At 40.9% G+C, this 17190-nt stretch overlaps 1 protein-coding gene across 8 annotated transcripts in view; it reads left to right on the forward strand.

Annotated features, from left to right (window-relative positions):
* SULF1 (sulfatase 1) overlaps positions 1-17190 on the forward strand; it is a 176208-nt gene that overhangs the window by 95413 nt on the left and 63605 nt on the right. For all 8 annotated transcript variants that reach the window (XM_032421530.1, XM_032421532.1, XM_032421529.1 and 5 more), the window contains one exon: positions 11501-11740. In XM_032421530.1, coding sequence (XP_032277421.1) covers positions 11501-11740 — 240 coding nt within the window. The remainder of the gene's footprint in view (positions 1-11500; positions 11741-17190) is intronic.

Here is a 17190-nt window from a genome sequence, read left to right on the forward strand (position 1 = left end):
TTGGGTTTAGCTGGAAGCACATGCACTAAAAACCAACAGCAGGTAATAATTGTTGAAGTTGATTTGCAGAGTCTGTTGTCTCTCCCTTTACTTTTTAAAGAAGAGTATTGATTTTCAGGCAACATGCCTGGATGAGGTCTTGGAGGTACGACTTTAGTACGCAGGTAGCTTGTACTTTAGTTTGCACTTACCTATGGAGCAAGTAAAATGAGGTGAACACATTTGAATTCACCTTCCTTAACATCTCTCGTATCTGTCCCTTTCATTACAGCCAAGATCTCCAGACCATTCTCTTGTCTCTAGTTTTTCTCTAACTGATTAGTCAACTGACCCACCTGTCCCCCATAGTCTCGGTGCCTCTTGCCTATTCTTCACTCCATGACTGGAGTTATCATGCAAGTGTCTGATCAGGTCTGTTCTGCTTAAAACACTCTGTGGCTTCCCGTCGGCAAGAGGATTAAGCAACTCTCCTCCGTAGGCAAATGAGCTCTGGGCCATCTGGCCCCTGCCTATTTCTATGAGGTTATTCCCTTTTCCCCCACTTTTGCTCAGTGCTTCATAGAAATGACTCATGCTTCCTTAAAGGTGTCTGGTGGTTTCATCTCCCTCACCTATATTTCATGCCTTTGTACATCTTGTCTCCTCTGTCTTTCCCCTCCCCCTTTCTCCACCTGGAGAAGCCCTACCTATTCTTCATGGCCCAGCTCAAATGCCTTGTCCTGGGGGGGCGGGGGGGGGGTCTTTCTTGACCAAAACCATTCTCCCCTCCAGCAGGGTAGATAGAACTTTCCTTTTTACCACCTTGGACATGCCTCCAGCATGGCCCTTAATCCATCATGTGCTTCCATACTTGTCTCTTCCACTGGCCTGAGAGCAAGGTAGTGTTTCATTTATGTTGCATTCCTGATACTGGGACCATGACGGGAATATAGTAGGTGCTAAATAAATTTGAAGTGGACCTATGCGGGCCTGAAAAAGCTAACAAAATTCTCAGAAGTGAATACAGGTATCTGTGGTAATCTACCTCTTCAATATATAGCCCTCGTCTTTAAAGTAAATTAAGGAGTCATTTGACAAATTTTTTTAACAGAATTCAAAATTTCATCTTTTAGTTTCACCCTATAATTACTTCATTTATCCAGTAAATATTTCCTGAGCAATCACTAAGGGGAAGCATGTGGATATAATGGATACAGCTCATAGGTTCAATCAACCCAGTTGTTTCCTATGTATTTGCCCCTATCTCCTTCCTTGATTTTCTAGCCAGACACGATGCTAAGCATTTATTCATTTAATCTTCCCAATAACTCTATGAAGTAGATGCTCTTACTCTCTTTAATTTCTACAGAAGTAAAATGAGGCTTAGAGAAGTCACGTAGGTGGTGATGAACTAGTCAATGGTGAAACTAGGACCCGTGTTAGGACTAGGTCTCCACAGCTAACATTTAACCATGATGCTTTCCATCAGTCCTCCAACACATATTTATTGAGGCCTTCCTAAAAGCAAACCATAAATGCATAGTAATGTTCTAGGTTCTGAAAGAAAGAGAATAGAAGCATAAGATGGGTCTTATTATCTCATTGGCAGAACACAGTGATGAACCACAGTGAACCATGGGGTAAATACTTTAGAAAAGACCTCCTTCTTCTGCCCAAACAATTGTGCTCTTGGTAGTGGACACTGTCTGATGGAGACTTTTACCTAGCCTTCTGTAATGTTCTCATAATCCTTCTTGAGCCGAACTGCTCTAGACTTCAGTTGGGTTTTTTTTGTTTCTTTATTTTAACCATCTTTAAACCATTTTTAAGTGTGCAAGTCAGTAGTTTTAAGTACATTCACATTGTTTTGCAACCGTTTTCCAGAACACTTCATCTTACAAAATTAAAACTCTGTATTCATTAAACGATAACTCTCCATAACCTCAGTCCCTGGTAACCATCATTCTACTGCCTCTATGAATCTGACTGTTGTAGGTACGTCATATAAGTGGAATTATACCACTTACGGCAAAGACAAAGTATTTGTCTTTTTGTGACTGACTTGTTTCACTTAGCCTAATACCCATCCTCAAGGCTCATCCATGCTGTAGCATGTATCAGAATTTCCTTCCTTTTGAAGGCTGAATAATAATCATTGTAGGTATATACCACATTTTGTTTATCCATTCATCTGTTAATAGAAGTTTGGGTTGCTTCCACTTTTTGATTATTGTAAATCTATGTAAGTAATGCTACTATAACCATAGGTATTTAAATACTTCCTTAAGACCCTGCTTTCGATGCTTTGGAATAAATACCCAGAAATGGATTTGCTGGATCATTTGATAACTCTATTTTTCATTTTTTGAGGGGCCTCCATCTTGTTTTCCATAACAACTGCACCATTTTACATTCCCCCCAACAGTGCACAAGGGCTCCAGTTTCTCCACATCCTTGCCAACACGTGTTATTTTCCTGGCGTTTTGTTTTTATAATACCCATCCTAACGGGTATGAGCTGGGAGCTCATTGCGGTTTTGATAAGGTTGGGTTTTGCTTTGCTTTGTTTTGTTTTGTTTTGTTTACTTACATGTTCTCATGCTTGCCAAATGCTTGAATAGGATGGAATCGCAGAACTATTTGCCCTGTCATACCGCAGGCGGTTTTGGCCACTGTAGCACCAGAAAGATACAACAGACTGAGAAGAGGCTGAAGAACAATGACCAAGATTGTAATAGAACGCTTTTCTTCGGGGGAAAGAAGAAAACTATTCTACTTCTTTGTCTGGGAAGACAAAGGCTGAGAAGGGTCGTAACGGGAGTTTCTGAAATCAAACTAGGAAAGAAAGCTCTTACTCAGTAGGAATGGAGCCACTCCCTCAACTTTGTCTGAGGACAAATAAAATAAACTAGTACTTTGTGAAGGGAGTAAGACACATAAGGAATTCATTAATAAAAGTGCTAGAACCTTGCATGTTATCTTTTTCCAAAGAACACTCGTTCTCATTATTACGCTTGTTTTCATCCCACCCAAGTTGGGTGGAGAGGACAAAGATCATTATCCCAGGAGAAAAGTTAATCTGTGGAAAGATGAAATAACTTAACCACTCGTCCCTTTATGTCTGGATTTACTTTTTGCACAACTTAAGAAGTAGCTTAGGTCGTGTCTGTACCTGTAAGTAGTTCAGGTTTTTAGACTATATTACTAGGTAGAAGATTTACGCTTTCTTTTAAGCTAGAAAAACACACATGGACATGATCAACATGAACTTTGGGATGATGATTTCCTCTGGAGGAGCAGTAACCAAGAATATCAATGATATTTCCACATTTTGCCTTAAAGTTTGAAAACGACATCTGAAGCAATTATCATCAAATATTAAATTTTTTAAAAGCTTAAATTTAAGAGTTTAACATTTAAAAATATTAAAGCTAGGACCGCCTTTGCTGCATCCCAAAGGTTTTGAACATTTGTGTTTTCATTTTCATTTGTTTCCATGAATTTTTTAAATTCTTCTTTAGTTTCCTGGTTGACCCATTCATTCTTTAGTAGGATGCTCTTTAGCCTCCATGTATTTGAGTTATGTCCAAATTTCCTCTTGTGATTCAGTTCAAGTTTCAAAGCACTGTGGTCTGAAAATATGCAGGGAATGATCCCAATCTTTTGGTACCAGTTGAGACCTGATTTGTGACCTAGTATGTGATATGTATATATATACAATGGAATACTACTCAGCCATCAAAAAAATGAAATCTTACTATTTGCAATGACGTGGATGGAACCAGAGGGTATTATGCTAAAAGAAATAAGTCAATCAGAGAAAGACAATTATCATATGATCTCACTCATATGTGGAATTTAAGAAACAAAACAGAGGATCATAGGGGAGGAGAGGAAAAAATAAAATGAAATCAGAGAGGGAGACAAACCATAGGACTCTCATAGGATTAAGAGACTCTTAATCATAGGAAACAAACTGAGGGCTGCTGGAGGGGCGGGGAATGGAGTAACTGGGGGATGGACATTAAGGAGGGCGTGGGATGTAATGAGCACTGAGTGTTATATAAGACTGATGAATCACTGACCTCTACCTCTGAAACTAATAATACATTATATGTTAATTAATTGAATTTAAATAAATTTTTAAAAAGTAAAAGAAAAAGAAAAAAAGAAAGATCCACTAAAAAAAACCTTTTTAAAGAAAAAAATATATATATATATAATAAAAATATTGAAGCTAAGAGACACATTATTCTAGTATTTTCCTGTACTTAAGGCATTATAAATCAATAAGAACAAAATAAATCAAAAAGAACAAAATAAAAAATGCTTGTGGAACTCCATGAACTTTCTGAGACTAGAGTCAAAGAAATTAAGCTCTAAATCTTTCCAAAAGGGTCCCTTGGTGCCACTCTGAGGAACAAACTGTGGAGCTGATCTGACTCAATGTGGCATTTGTTAAATTCTTAGGAAACTGGGCTGATGCTAACATCTCAGTAACACTGGCTCATTGCTTCTTTCAGATCATACATGGAATTAAGAAACCATAAATACATGGAAATACTTTGTTTTTTTAAATCAGAGGTCACAATCTATAGTCCTGAGCTAGCCCACAGATGTGGTTTGCTTGACCAGTGTATTTTTTTTTAAATTAAGGTAACATTTTAAAAATCAGATGATTTCATGTTAAAAAAAAAAAAATCCAGATTCTGACCTTTCTGGAAAATCCAGAAGCATGAGAGCTTGCATTCCCATGAGACAGCAATCAGGTAGATGTTTGAAGAGGAGTCAAAGTTGCCCCACTAGGTGGAGCATGTCCTCAGGTCATCATGGCCCCCACCACTCTCCATTGCTCCCCAACATTTAGGTCATGGAGCCATTTACCATCATGTCCATACTGCAGTTTTTCTCATGGTCGGAGAAAGCTCTCTACACCCACATCTCTACCAAATGTGAAAAGCAGAAAAGATGAAAGCTCCCTGATTTTTCTTATACCTGGCTGCCTTCACTTGCCTACCTCTCTATCCTACCCTGTAGACATTTTCAGTCCATTTCCCTAAGAAATTAGTCTCCTCTTTTAATGGCCTTTTGCTCTTTGGCGGGGTAGTGGGGTGGGGGGGTAGTAATGAGTGTTAGTGACCTGGAGACACTCCAGACAGATTTATTTTCTGCTTCTTAGTCCTTTCTTCCCCAATCTTGTTTCTTCCCTTTGGTTTTCACTGAAATATCTGGGGTTTTTTCCACCCATCCCATGGTTTTGGTAGAAAAAGGTGTACTCTTTTATCATGTTACTTTTTTCTTATGCTTTCAGAATTAAAATATTGAACCGATCAATATAGCCTTTTTTAATATTGGAATTATCACTGTTTAAGGTTTCATACTTTACTATAAAAATAACTGTTGGTGTGAGAAAATAGCAATGGAATCTGGAGGTATTTAATACAGACCATTTATATATTTAAAGCGTTAACCATAGCTCATCATAAAATGATGACATCTAGAAACAACACTGCACAATTAATAAGAGTTGTGCTTGCTTGTCATTATTGTTCATCAAAGCATGAACCATTGCAGTCCGCAAGGAGGCGTGTCTCTCTAGGAAGCCAGGTGTATTTGAGCCCCACATGCCTGGAGTTTCCTTAAGGGATGACGATGGCAATATTTATTATTGAATTTCTGGGTTTGTGAGTTTTCCAGACCGTGATAAACAGACTTGATGAAAACTTTAATGTTTCATAGTACAAAACATTGAATAAATCAAACACTAAGCCACTTGAATCAAGAAAGATGAAGTTTTGTTGTAAAGTTTGACATGTAAATGAAGTAATTCAAGCTCTCTGTGTAATTTTGGAAAAGTCATTCAGAGAAGTTGGACATTTTCTCTCTGCTGACCTTTTTCACACAGATGATGTGAGAATAAATGAGTTGGAGTGTGTAGAATGATTTAAATTCCTGGCCATGGTCCCATCCGGTCCCAGTAACCTATCCCATACTCCATCCAAAGTACTGTTCCTGGAGCCTGGATTTTTTTTTTTTTTTTAATTCCACTGAAAGTGCAAACGTGGTGGATGTTGCAGGACTCCTGAAGAGTGCCATTTCTCCCCTCCCAGTTGCTGCTCACCCAGCCGTAGCCTCGTCCGTAGCTGATTGCTGTTATAGCGTCCCCACCCCTGCAGGAAGAAGGCAGACATGCCTAGTCCCCACCTGGAGCTCTGGCACTGGGACAGCTTTTCTTGGCAGACCTGGGACTCAGCTGTGGCCTGGACCTTCTCTGTCCTCAAGCCAGGCCAGTCAGCAGTGCCCCCACACCAGCTCCTGGACCCAGTGACAGTCACTTCATAGCAACCTCGTCAGGCTCCCACCTCCAAGGACAATTTTAAGTGATAACGAAGTCAGGCTTCTTGCGCAAGGGGAGGTAGGGGGACAGTGTATGTGGGGTGGGAGAGAATTGATATTTTTAACTATAAGCCAGCATTAACATTTTAAGTCTCAAAACATAGAAATGATCGCTGACCTCTGTCTTAGTCGTGAACAGACTATCACAAAATGGATGGTTTAGTGGCTTATAAACACCAGCCATTTATTTCCCACAGTTCTGTTGGCTGTGAAGTCCACGATCAAGGAGCCAGAAGATTCAGTGTCTGGTGCGAGCCCCCTTTCTAGCTTACAGATGGCTGTCTTATTATGTATCCTCACATGGCAGAAGGGGCAAGGAAGCCTAGTGGGGTCTCTTATATAAGGGCATTAATCCCATTCATGAGGGCCCCACCTTCATGAGCTAATCGCCTCCCAGAGGCCCCACCTCCTAATACCATCGTCCTGGTCGTTAGGTTTCAACATATGTATTTGCGGGGGGGGGGGGGGCAGGGGGCGGGGGACACTAGTATTCAGTCTATGGCAACCTGTTTACTCTTACCCCCGCTTTTGGAATTCAGATGTAGCTTATGGACATGGGGATGAAAAAGACAGGAGGAAATTAACACGGTGGGTTGAGGTGAGCACCAGTTCCCCTGACAACACTCCTTGTGTGAAGTGCTCTAGCAGCGAGTGTCGGGCCATTTGCTCCTCAGCAACCCTGTGATCTAGTTGGGGAATGATTCTTAGCTCCACTTTACAGATGAGACATTCAGACCAAAAAAGAGTAGGTGACTTGCTCAAGCTGATCTGTGACCAAATCCAGATGTTTTCCCTCCAGTTCAAGTTCAGGGCTCTCTCTTCTCCTTCTTACCCTCCTAAGCCCTGCCTTGTGAATCTTGTTACGAGTCTTCGGCCTTAAGCTTCTTCTCATTCCTATGAAATAATTGTTCTAATAACTGAGAATCAGCACGATTGCAGTTTTAGGCACCGAAGGCCTGAACCTCAGAGAGGTGAGCAGTTGCAGCTTAAGACAAAACTGAGCTCTTCCAACAGCGAGGCAGGACATTGTCCCATTCATTCATCTCAACAGCTGTAAGTGCGGAACGATGAGTTTCATTACAGACCAGCTTTTGGGAGAGTTTCCCAAGGAAAAGTCAGTGGTGCAGACTCCCTCAGTGAGGGAAGCGGTGCGAGGCAGTGTTGCTGCCCGACATTAATCATCACACAGCCATGAAAAAGAAGGTGCTTCATGCTTTCCTTCCGTTGCATACTAACTCAGAGGGAAGAGGGAGGGTTCTGCGCTCCATCATCTGCGGAGAACCCACCAAGACCAGAGGCGGCATTTCACGCCAGCGACGAAGTCAGACACATCTCAGCCCTCACTGGGCCTGAGCTCCTGGGATCCTTCAGCCCTTGGGGGGAAGGTGCGTGGGAGGCCAGCATTCGTGTGTGTCAGTGTCTCCTCTAAGAGGCTAGGTGAAATATCAGTCTGCGGAAAGTGAGACATATCTTGACTATGAGCAGACACCTTTTCTGTTTCTCGGTCTTAACGTCAGTGTCACAGCTGGTACTCAGCCTAGATGGAGCTTAAGAACACGGTCTCTGGAGCAGATTGCCTGCATTTGCTTCTGGGCTTGGCGACCTAGGCCATGTGTGGCCCTCGGAATGTTATTTAGCCCTTCTGCCCCTCAGTTTTATCATCTGTGATACTTATATGGGAATAATAGATAAGAGCACCTGCTATGAAGGCTTATCGTCAGGATTAAATGAGTTGATGAGTGTGAAGGGCTCAGAAGAGAACCTGGCTGACAGTAAGCATGACATGGATGTTTCCGATTCCGGTCTGCCATATCTTACAGCCTCGGGAGTGGGCTGAGCCGCCTAGAGGCACCTGCTAAAGTCTCGCCCAGCTCTCGGCTTCCCTGCTTCTGTGTCCAACCCGGACTACTTCTCTGAGCGCGAGTGTGGTCCATGGACAGGGAGAAGCGGCCTCACCAGGGAGCTTGTTGGAAGTGCAAATTCTCTGGTGCCTCCCCAAGTCTTCTGAAATCAGCATCACAGGGTGGGCCCAGAATTCTGATGTAACATGCTCTCCAAGTGATGTTTAAAGTTGAAGGAACATTGTCTCAGAATCTATTCTTTACTGAGAAACTTCAGGCCAGATACCCACTTTTACGAATCCTAATGTTGGGGCTTCAGTGGTCACGGTGACTCCGGGGACCAAATGTCCTCATCAATCCCTTTGATTTGGGGACTGGTTGGAATTTGGACAGATTGTTTAGGACCTCAACATAATCTGCCTAGTTCATTAAAAGAGTGACATTTAGAATGGGAGGGGAGCCCTTGCTGGGGCAAGTCCAGATTATGAATTGGGCTAAGTTTTGGTACCACTTTGTATATTATTTGACCTTAGATCCGATTTCTACCTACCATCCTATATTTGCAGTCTGAATGAGTCTGTAAACAGGAGATTGCAGGTGATTCAGGACCTTGGAGGATGGTTTCCAGTGCCTTTTTTTTTTTTAATTTTTTTATTATGTTATGTTAATCACCATACATTACATCATTAGCTTTTGATGTAGTGTTCCATGATTCACTGTTTGCATATAACACCCAGTGATCCATGCAGTACGTGCCCTCTTTAATACCCATCACCAGGCTAACCCATCCCCCCACGCCCTCCCCTCTAGAACCCTCAGTTTGTTTCTCAGAGTCCATAGTCTCTCATGGTTCGTCCAGTGCTTTTTTTAATATGAGTTCAGCTAAGGCTCATAAAGGAAATTGATAGCCCATTCTTTGTAATAAAGAGCATAGTAGGCAATGAAAATCCATCAGTAGTGTTTGCTGAGTTTTCCCAAAATTCAAGATACTACACTAAGTAAGCACTGCAGAGGTGTAAAGAGGAGAGAGGAGTAAGTGAATAGACGCGACCATCTACCTTTCACTCTCTCCCCACTCCCATGTATCCATCTATTTATCTCCATCTCCAGGATGTTTCCCCCATCTGATCAATAAATATAAAACACATTTCTGAAATGGACTTCCTTGATCTTCTACAGGGCATCTGTCTTTTTAGTTACTCCTTGAGTGACAGTGAAACCATTACTTTTCCGGTTTTCTTCCTGTGCTGAAAACGTTGAGGTATTATTAGTCAACTCATTATCTTCTGATGCATGACAACATCTCTTGGATCTGTTTCTTCGAGCCTCCCTCCATTTTAGAGGCACAGTCCAGTTCAAGTCTGTATCACCTCATGGCCTAATGGCTTTAGCGACCTCTCGGCTGTAACCTTGGTGGACCAGCCTATTTCCTCCTCCATGCACATACCTCCATCCCCCGTTGCCACAACTACACCCCTCAAAGACGTTTTCCATATCATGTCGTTCATTCCTTTGACAGAGAAATCGTTCTGCCTTCATTTTGGCTATTCTATCAAATCCAAATATCTGTGCCCAGCCTCGAAGCCATTCACTAACTCTACCTTCTATGTTTCATCAAGAGAATTCCCCATATTCTTTTTCATCCTAGGAAATCAATGTGCTGTACGCAACCCTCGACTTCCTCCCACCTCCAGAGCACACACACCATCCTCCCCATGCTGCCACGAACACACTTCACCCGTCTTGTGTTTTTCTTCCTGCTCTCCTTCCATTTGTCCTCGTCTCTTGTTCCAGAACTCTCATCAAACATCCCCTTCGGTCCTCCCTAACCTTATTTGTACTGCTACTGCTGTCTCCACACTCTTACGTGGCTTTGCAAATAGCCCCAAGTGGTTTCTATATGTCGGTTCTCATCTAGATAGTTTACCGCTAAAGACCGAGGCAGCAGAGAATTTTCCATTTCTTTTGTCAATGCTACACTTGGGGGAGCAACCCAGAGTGCTGAGGTTGATAGAATGTTCAGCATGAAGTGGGCACTCACTCCACGTTATTCACCAATTACAAAAAGGTTGCTTGATCCGCCGAAGACAACCAGAGGAGAAAAAGCAGTTAGGAATCCTCCTAACTGAAGCCTGTTTTAGGGAGCTCTAATGAGACCCAATTAGAAACCTTCCTCTTGTTTTCATATGTTTCATGTGAACAGTAAGAACTAATACATGAAAAAATCAGGCTAACTGTGGCTTTTTGGACCATTGCACACTTCTCTTCTGCTCTGAATGCTTGCCTGGTTTGCATTACGATTTCCTTCCTTGCTGGAAAACTACATAGACTTTCTCCCTTTCTTTGGAAGAAGTGGGACCTGTTGGAAATGTGAGGCTCCAGGATTCAAATGCAATGGGCTTGGCTGTGGTGCTCTGTAGTGCATTTCTTGACAAGTCCTGAAAAGACTATTGAATTCTAGCCTGTGCTTTTTTTCTGCAGTATTTGGATGTGTTTCAGCGACAGTATTTGGCTGGATAGAGTAATCGAAGTCGTTTTTTTCTTCCTCGGCAATCTTATGTTACAATTTCATCCTTCGCAGTCAAAATGGAATACTTTACTCTATGCAAATACTTTTGAGTGCAATAGAATCATTGCTCTTTCATAAGCAAACAATCTATCTTTTAATATTACACGTAAACAGGTGAAAGTATAAACTGGCAGTGCTATCCTGATGGAAAAACTGGAGGGTATTTGGTGACTTTGCTGGAGGATACCAAGTTACAATAAAGATTTTTTTTTAATTAAAGACAGGCATTTTGGAGGGACTTTTACTTAACAGGAAAAAAAATGGTTTTCCTCTTTAGTTTCCTATGATTAAAACACCGTAAGTAGTAACCTCAACAATGTCACAAGCATTGTGCATATGTGGTAGGCTGGGGGTTTGATGCCCTGTGTAACAGGCTCTTGTTCTCTTGTAATCTTCAAAAGGCTGCTGGCCTTTGAATTTTCTCCATATCTAAAATTCTAGCTTTAATGATCAGATTAGCCTGCATTTTTTTTTCTTTGTGAGTAAGGAGAGGAGAAGCTGAAATGAGTTTTATTATTCCGCAAAATGCTTGAGATGGTAGGATCCCAAATGTTTAATTTTGTTCTAGAAATGAGAGCTGTCAAATTATCAACTCCTTCAAGCCAATGGAGGGAAATTAATAAATCAGGGGAACAGAGTCACTGAGTGACATGACATCAATGGGCATTCGTGGTGTGGTGCGCTCTGCTAAACAATGCTGGAATTGTGCCTTCCAGGGTCCCTGCAAGTCATGAACAAAACAAGAAAGATTATGGAGCACGGGGGGGCCACCTTCACCAACGCTTTTGTGACCACCCCTATGTGCTGCCCCTCCCGGTCCTCCATGCTCACCGGAAAGTATGTGCACAACCACAACGTCTACACCAACAATGAGAACTGCTCCTCACCTTCATGGCAGGCGATGCACGAACCTCGGACTTTTGCTGTATATCTTAACAACACTGGCTACAGAACAGGTAAAGGTGGACTTGCTAGCCAATGAACCTCTGATGGTACTTCTTAGATACAGGAAAATGCCTCGTGTAATGAAATATATAAAGTTACAATAATTGGAAGTAGTGTAGGCTTTTCTCTTCGCTATCAGGATCCTCCCCATCCCATCCTTTTACACTCTGAAGAATGTACCAATGCAAGATCCCTTAGGAAAAAGTGATTCTCAGTGGGCACATTATGAAAATGTTATATTCATCAGAGCACCCAATGGTTGGAATTTTCTAAGAGGATCCGCAACAGAAGAGCTTTCACCCCCATTTACCTGCTTACCTCAACCTCCCAGATCTCAAGGGATCATGGTACAGCTTGAGGCTTGTCTTAAGGTGTCAGTACATTTCTGCTGATTTTTTCAGTGAGAAATCATCAAATATTTTGAAACTGCTTAGCATCTACTCCAAGATATGGGACACAATAGGTGATCAAAATGATTTTTTGAATTAATAAATAACCGAATGAAGAAACCAATGGGGTGTACCTTTTTGATTCATTTATTCATTCATTCCTAATTGATAGAATTTGGAGTTTCTTTAGCTCAGGTTGTGGTTATTTTTAGGTCCCAGATGTTCACGCCCATCTTCCAAGAAGGGAAGGCCTCCCCAATCTTAAGTAGGCAAGAAAAGGTTTCTGGTTAGTTGGTCTTTTGAAAATTAGGGATCTCTTTCAAGAGAAGTCGTAAACGTCATGCCAATCTTTCTAAGAAAGAAGCAAGGCTCCTTCTGGTAAGGTTAGCCCCCAAAGCCTTTGAATAAAGGCTAAGAGAATTCTCAGCATGTCGATGCTCTCCTTGGGTTTTCTGAATGCTTCTTCATGAAAGGCAACAAGGATGTTTATAGAAGAACTGCAGAGCAAAAATGTTTTTTTTCAGAGCCACCTAGACTTATAAGATTTAAGGATATCATCACTAAAGCTCACTGGAAATGATTTTTAGGTCTACAGGTTCTCTATTCTGAAGATTTAAAAGTAAAGGATTTCAGAAAAATATATTCTCTTAAGTACCTTTAAAAAATGAAATGAATCTTTCCCACTGTACTTGAAAAATATGAGGCCATTTGTTTCTTTGCAGAACATTCTGTGGGCACTTAATACTTGTTGTTTATGGATAAAAATATTGATTTTGACTATGATAGCATTGTCATTCACAAGCATCTCAAGATCTCCATTCAGAGAGGAAGCTCTTCCAGTGACTCTCAAGGGTGTTTGCTTATGCTTTGGAAAGAAACTAGGTTACTCAGAGTGCCTTATCCTAAGTGTGTTTTCTCACGTAACTGATTTAAATTTATGGTACCTTTCATCTGAGAGCTCAAAGGCACTTTGCGAATCCATCAAACATCCCTGTAGGGTTTAGAGACAGCAAATGTACTTGGCTCTGTTTTATAACTGAGGTGGGGATTTCAAATATTGTGTGACCAACTCAGAGAAATGTTCCCTTAATGCCTGGTTCCTGATTTTAACCACTAGATTATGTTTCGTTCATGAGAAGCATCATGTGACATCGATGCCTTTCAACTTCCAGGCTCTCTATGATTTAAAACCTAGTAGCAGATAGAGAGCTTGAAGGGTCGGGACTCTCCCCATATCCAGAGTGAGATGGATGATGTCTGTCATAAGAAATAGAGATTCAGGATGACACAGAGAACCCTGCCAGGAGTTAGAGTGGTCCACTAGGTTTTGCTAATTTGTTTCAGGGCAGATCAAGAAAAAGCAAGAAGATGAATGAGTTCTGAAGAAATTGTGTACAGCAATGGGACCCTAGTTGACAATATTGTATTGTACACTTGAAATTTGCTAAGAGGGTTGGTGTTGTCACCATAAAAGAAAAAAAAAGGAACATAGTATAGGTATGAGGTGATGGATGTATTGGTTGGCTTGGAGGTGGTGAATATTTCACAATGTTTATGGATTTTGGGCCATCAGATTGTACACCTTAAATATATTACAATTTTTTAAAGATTTTATTTATTTGAGAGAGAGACAGAGAGCATGCACAAATGCAGGGAGAGAGAGAGGGACAAGTAGACTCCGCACTGAGCATGGAGCCCAACCCAGGGCTTGATCCTATGACGCCAAATCATTACCTGAGCTGAAACCAAGAGTTGGTCGCCTAACAGACTGAGCCACCCAGGTGCCCCAAGTATATTACAATTTTTGATTGTCAATAATACCTCAATAAAACTAGGGAGAAAAAAGAAAGAGGGAAAAGAAGAAAATTAGTATTTTTTGCTTACCTACCGTGCAGCATGCACTTTAGCTAAATTGTCTCACTTAATTCTTTGGGCCACTTTGAAAGAAAGGATTTGCCTGTGTTACCAAAGACGAAACAGAGACTAAGGAGAGTTGTCACAGGCTAATCAGTGATAGGATGGGTCCATCACATCTGACTCCAGAGTCTTTCCTTTTTCCATCATCTTATTTCTTTACGTACGTTTCTGTCATGCCTCATTCCAAAGTGCCCTCAGAGACACATAAAACATAGCAGGATACAGAACAGTAAGGACCCTGGCAAATGGAAATGAAGAGTCATACCAGTAAAAGTCAAGGCAAAGCTTGGTATACAAAGTGCGTGCCGTGGAGCTGTGGAGAAAGGGTGCCTATGTGGGGAACTAAGTTTCCAGATGGCAAAAGCAAAAATCGAAATGCCATCCATTGCGAAGTTTACCGGGTCACCAAGATAGAAGTAAATCGGTTGCTTCTAAGAAGTGTAGCGTATTCTGGTACTTGTTTCAATTAGACTATGCTGTATGTACCCTACAATAGATCATAAGAGCTTGGATAAAACAGAGAGAATTTAGTTCTAGTCCCTTATTTTCAGGTGAGCAAATTTCTGCCAACAAGATCAAAAGTGACACCTCTGATGTTCTAATGGGGAGAGCAGGTGTCAGGACCTTGGTCTTCAGGGTTCTTGCCAGTGTGCTACCCTACCTGCACGGGTTGGGTCTTGAATGACACTGTGCACCATAAGGCTGTCCCGATGACACGGGGCGCCTGGGTGGCTCAGTCATTAAGCGTCTGCCTTCAGCTCAGGTCATGATCCTGGGGTCCTGGGATCGAGCCCCACGTCGGGCTCCCTGCTCAGTGGGAAGCCTGCTTCTCCTCTCCCACTCCCCCTGCTTGTGTTCCCTCTCTCACTATCTCTCTGTCAAATAAATAAATAAAATCTTAAAAAAAAAAAAAAGGCTGTCCCGATGACAACGGTCAGGTTCTTTGTGTAGCCCAGTTGTCTTCTCCGGGGATAGAAGACTTGCTCCTGGAAGTGAAGTCTGATTCCGAGGCCAACCTTCTTTCTGCTCGGGGGTCTAGACACTTAGGTAATAACTGAATTTATAGTGAGTCATTGTACAGAGGAAAAGGAATTCTTTGAAGGGAACAAGGACTTTTCCGAATAGTTAGAAATAGAAGAAGGATGATCTGCACAGAAGAAAATAAATGTTGGTATGCCCCTTAGTGAATCAGACAAAAGTACAAATTGGGAGACGAAAATGGCAGTGATAGAGATCTGTACAATTTAAATTTATCTTTGATGGGAAAATACTGAAGTGTGCCAGGCGATTAGGAAGCAAAGATGCCTTTGTGACAATAGTTTATTGATCTAACCAGGGACAGAGACCCATTTGAAAATACACAAGCACATCAGAATGATAGGCATTTTAGGAAGTTAAGAGAATCAGTGAAGAGGTATTAAACCAACATAATTATTTATAAGCCACTAAACTAGAGGGGGAAAAGCCGATATATAAAGATTTTATCATTTTTCTAATAATGAATACATTATTTGGAACGTTTAGCTGAGAACCTAAGAAAAATAATGCAAGAGACTAAAATATGTATCATACATATAAATATTCATCGAGAGAAAAGCACAACGCAGTAATCAGTTTTATGAAGAATAACTCCGAGAAGACAAATTACTAAGAGGCTGATTTTGGGAGGCATCCAGGATACGTGGATTTCAATGGATTGAATTGATCCAATATTATATTTACCATCATATGACATGATTTTTCTTTCTCAGAACTGAGGCATATTTTTGGACTGGCTATAGCCGGAATTTTTTCTAACTTTACTCATGGAAAATATGACTCTCCAACAGCTTAAATGTTCAAAAGTGGAAAATACAGCAACATGTCTATTGCATTTTATGTTCTGACAAGTGAAGTGGGAATGATATTGGATTATCTATCCTAAAAATGAATATCCTGCCTGACTATCTGCTCAAAAAAAAAAAATTTAGTGTGAATTTCTTGTGAGAGTATAGACTTGAATGTAAAACCTGGCATTAAGTTTTTTAAGGTGAAAGTAACAATCTCTCCCTATAATTTTTATGTTGATTAATTTAAAGATTGTAGTGTTCAAGTTACAATCAGAACACATGATACATAAAATCACATGTGAATTAAATTTTAGTCATACTCATTTTACTTCATATCATTTGAGTAGAAGGGGCAATATTTAAAGGAGAGCTGCAATAAATTCTTTTGTAAAAAATTCTTTTGTAACAAAATAATTTGGACAAAGGAATCAATTTTCTGCTTTCATGTCTTTTTATTTTACAAAATTTATTTATGTTACCATACATTCGTTGAACTACATATACCTGGAATTACACTAAATGCTGGGATATGAAGAGATATAAAGAAAGATCCCTGTCTTCATTAGACTTACAGTCTAGTTGGGGAATTATAGTTTTAACTTGGTTCAAAATTATGTATATTGTTAGTTTGTCAGTTACTACCAGTAAAATCCTGTGACCCCAAGCCTATCAATGACAATTGATTCAGTAAAAGCTCAGTTAGTGTATCATTTGTTACATTAAATAAGATTTAACTTCTCCACAGCATCAGAAATCTTTGGATAGTTCCTATTGCTGACTGAAAGGCCTTTGCTTCAAAAGATTTGAAGAGAAATTTTTTAAAGTATTATGTAACAGATAGTCCTGGACAGAAGTAGCATGGCCTAAAGTCAACAGTAATTATAATCAGGTCTTTCTGATCTTTCTCCCTGTCACCTGACCCCCCTACCACCTTCTTAAGTAGCCATAAAGGGAAGTGTTTAATGGTGTCTCAGAGAAGAGAATGATACGGAAGACAGGTAGATGGTGTGTTCGAGATATATTCCCATAGTAGTAAATTGACTGAATTGCCAGTGCCAAAGGATAAGAAAAACTTCATACTGCACATAATAGAATGGCATTATGGGCAAGAAAACGAAATTCACCTTAGGGAGGGAGAAAGAGATTTAATACATCTGGAGGAAAATAATTAGAAGCCCAGATAATCAATTGCAGAGCGCTGCCAGGAAGCACAATGTTGAAAGAGGCCAGGGGTGATTACAAATGAGTCTCAGTGTTACGAGGCAACAAGAAAGGCCAAAGGAACTTGAAGCCAACAGCACGGGGGGGGGGGGGGGGGGGGGGGGG

The sequence above is a fragment of the Phoca vitulina genome, unplaced genomic scaffold, assembly GCF_004348235.1.
Source record: "Phoca vitulina isolate PV1807 unplaced genomic scaffold, GSC_HSeal_1.0 scaffold25, whole genome shotgun sequence".
Lineage (NCBI taxonomy): Eukaryota > Metazoa > Chordata > Mammalia > Carnivora > Phocidae > Phoca > Phoca vitulina.